General features: G+C 32.5%; 1 protein-coding gene across 2 annotated transcripts in view; it reads left to right on the top strand.

The window, feature by feature from the left end:
* The window catches only part of LOC107659092 (protein unc-13 homolog B-like), a 50687-nt gene that overhangs the window by 31864 nt on the left and 15413 nt on the right, over positions 1 to 3410 (top strand). For both annotated transcript variants that reach the window (XM_016447928.1, XM_016447922.1), the window contains one exon: positions 3203 to 3350. In XM_016447928.1, the coding sequence (XP_016303414.1) occupies positions 3203 to 3350 (148 nt within the window). The remainder of the gene's footprint in view (positions 1 to 3202; positions 3351 to 3410) is intronic.

Raw genomic sequence — 3410 nt, 5'->3', positions numbered from 1 at the left:
TAGATAGATAGATAGAACGATAGAACGATAGACAGACAGACAGACAGACAGACAGATAGAACGATAGATAGATAGATAGATAGATAGAAATGAATGATGCTATACAAATCAAATGTATCATTTATCATTCGTTTTTATTGATTTTTATAGATATGATGATGCTACACAGATCAAACGTATTGTTTATTCATATATTGATTGATTTTAATTTTTCTTGAGTTTTATATTTATTTTTATTGAGTTTAACAGATAGATATAAATAATCCTATTCAAATTAAATGTAATTTTTTTTGTTTTATAGATAGATATGAATGATGCTTCACAAATAAAATGTATTATTTATTTATTTTTATTGAGTTTAATAGATGATATAAATGATCCTATTCAAATTAAATGTAATTTATTTATTTTTTTAATTTTATAGATAGATATGAATGATTCTACACAAATAAAATGTATTATTTATTTATTTATTTTTATTGAGTTTAATAGATAGATATAAATGATCCTATTCAAATTAAATGTAATTTTTTTTTTGTTTTAAAGATAGATATGAATGATGCTTCACAAATTAAATGTATTAGTAATTTATTTATTTTTAATAAGGTCAAAGTCAAAGAAACTAAATGCAAACATTAGATATGGAAAACAGAAAGGCTAAACAATACAAGCAATAAATATTTAGATGAGTAATTTCGTTTCTATATTTTTTTATTCTGACCTGTGAAGCACTTTGAGCTGCATTTTATATATGAAAGATGCAATTAAAATGTATACAATTAAAATACAATTTTAATTATATATGATTAAAAATATTTGATTTGATTTTAAAGGTCAAAGTAAGGGAAAAACTCAATGCAAGCATTGAAAACGACACCTGGCCTTTCCTGAGCGCCGGAGCGATTGATTCCTCTGTGGAAATCTCATCTGTCTCAATCACGGCAGACATGCAAACGTCAGTGCTCGTCCTCACCGCTCACGCTCTAATCGGCCTTTACGCTGATAGAATAATAAAGTAGATCTGATCAAATCCCAGTCGTCTCTCACACTCGTGTCCAGCGGTGGACGGTGATCTCTGCAGCTCCGGGCTTCTGTTTAACCCCCATCTGATTGTGTTCAGCTGACAGACGAGTTATCTGTCTCACGTCTCGCCGTTAAAGGGATAGTTCACCCAAAAATGAAAATGTGATGTTTATCTGCTTACCCCCAGGGCATCCAAGATGTAGGTGACTGTTTCTTCAGTAGAACACAAACGGAGATTTTTAAGTCAAACCGTTGCAGTCTGTCAGTCCTATAATGTCAGTGGATGGGAATCACGGCTTTGAGAGTCATAAAACATACACAAACAAAACCAAATTAAACCCTGCGGCTCGTGATGATACATTGATGTGTAAAGACACGAAACGATTGGTCTGTGCAAGAAACTGAACAGTATTTATATTGTTTTTTACCTCTGATTTTTACCTCGCAATGTCCGAATGGTCCCGAGCGCCTTCGCGTCGTCTTCTTCAGCCGGCGCGTGAGTCATCTTCTTCTTCTTCTTGCTTTACGGCGGATCGCAGACTTATAAGTGCATTACCGCCACCTATCTCTCAAATGGACCATTGACACTCTATCTACAATCTCAATTAGGAGTGTCAATGGTCCATTTGAGACCCATTTGAGACCAATGGTCCATTTGAAAATCAGAGGTAAAAAACAATATTAATACTGTTCAGTTTCTTGCACAGAACAATCGTTTCATGTCTTTACACATCAATGTATCATCACGAGCCGCAGGGTTTAATTTGGTTTTGTTTGTGTATGTTTTATGACTCTCAAAGCCATGATTCCCATCCACTGACATTATAGGACTGACAGACTGCAACGGTTTGACTTAAAAATCTCAGTTTGTGTTCTACTGAAGAAACAAAGTCACCTACATCTTGGATGCCCTGGGGGTAAGCAGATAAACATCACATTTTCATTTTTGGGTGAACTATCCCTTTAACTCAGGATTAACTCGGTTAACCGTATGAAGCTGTGAATGTTACTGCAGCGTCCACTGAGAACGTTTCATTTATGATGTTCAAATCACGTTCTGTTCTGATGAATGGATGAAATTTCTGTGCGTATGTATGCTGAATGGCAGTATTTCAACAGTAAGGCAGTGCAATAGTGTGAGAATATGTTTTGAAAATGTTTTTATATTTTTCGGGTATTTTTGCATTTTATGTTTATTCTTGCAATTTTATCTTTCAATGTACTTTCTGCTATTATTCAATTTTAGTATTGCTAAGCAGAAATGTAAATAAAATTCAAACTAAATCAGAATGTCTCAAAGGCAATGTTAGTCACAATGTGCAGTCAATGCACGATATTCACAATATAACAGTCTTGTGCTTCTATGAAATAGTTACTACTGTCATTTCTGCTCTGTAAACCATTCTGAACTCTATAATATAATAATTCGTGTGTGCTGTAATTTAAGGAAGTTTTATATATATATATATATATATATATATATAAAGCATTTATCAAACAATCAAAATTATGCACAGGTCAAACTCAGTGAAACTTTATCATTTAAAAATTGTTATTTTATTATTATATAATTTTTATATTATTATTTTATTATCATATCATAACAGATTTCAGATTTTTGATGAGGTTGTTGGAATTACTAGAAATATAATAATATTAAAAAAATGTATATAATATAAAATAATATAGTGCTAATAATACAATGTAATATAAAAATAACATATAATAACAATAAAATACAATTTTTGCGTTTTACAAGACAGCATTTCAGTCATTCTACTTCATTATTTCTGGTTTAATTCAATGTTACTTCTTTGTAATTATTTGTGAAATTTACTAGCAATTTCTGAGTGAAAATTGTTTTGAAGTAAATCCTATACCAATTTTCTCAGTGTAGGCCAAGCCAATATTTTATTTTATTCGACCCACATTAAAAAGTATTTACAATGTTTTAGACATTTAAAGGTCAATGAAGAAGCACTTGATTTCCGTCTTTGTAAATTGACTTTAATATTTCATCCAATATATCCAGTAACCCTGATTCTGTATATGACTCATTTACTCTGTCACAGTGAATAGATGTTTTTCAAGTGTTTTCTGAGTGAAGGATGAGTGATTTGCAGATACATGCAACATGTTTGAGTCTCTCAGTAACCAGTGCGCTTGTTTCTCCGTTCAGCAATATTTCCATGCGGGTGGAAACGGTCTCAAGAAAACCTTCCTGGAGAAGAGCCCCGATCTCAAGTCCTTGAAATACGCCCTCAGCCTTTACACTCAACCCACAGATGCCTTGATCAAGAAATATATATGCACCCAAACCTCTCAAGGTAAGAGCATTCTCGCTGTCATGAGAGAGAGAGAGAGAGAGAGAGAGAGAGAGAGAGAGA

Source organism: Sinocyclocheilus anshuiensis, unplaced genomic scaffold (genome assembly GCF_001515605.1).
Source record: "Sinocyclocheilus anshuiensis isolate Anshui unplaced genomic scaffold, SAMN03320099.WGS_v1.1 scaffold1010, whole genome shotgun sequence".
NCBI classification, from domain to species: Eukaryota; Metazoa; Chordata; class Actinopteri; order Cypriniformes; family Cyprinidae; genus Sinocyclocheilus; species Sinocyclocheilus anshuiensis.
This window is presented reverse-complemented; position numbering and strand designations above follow the sequence as displayed.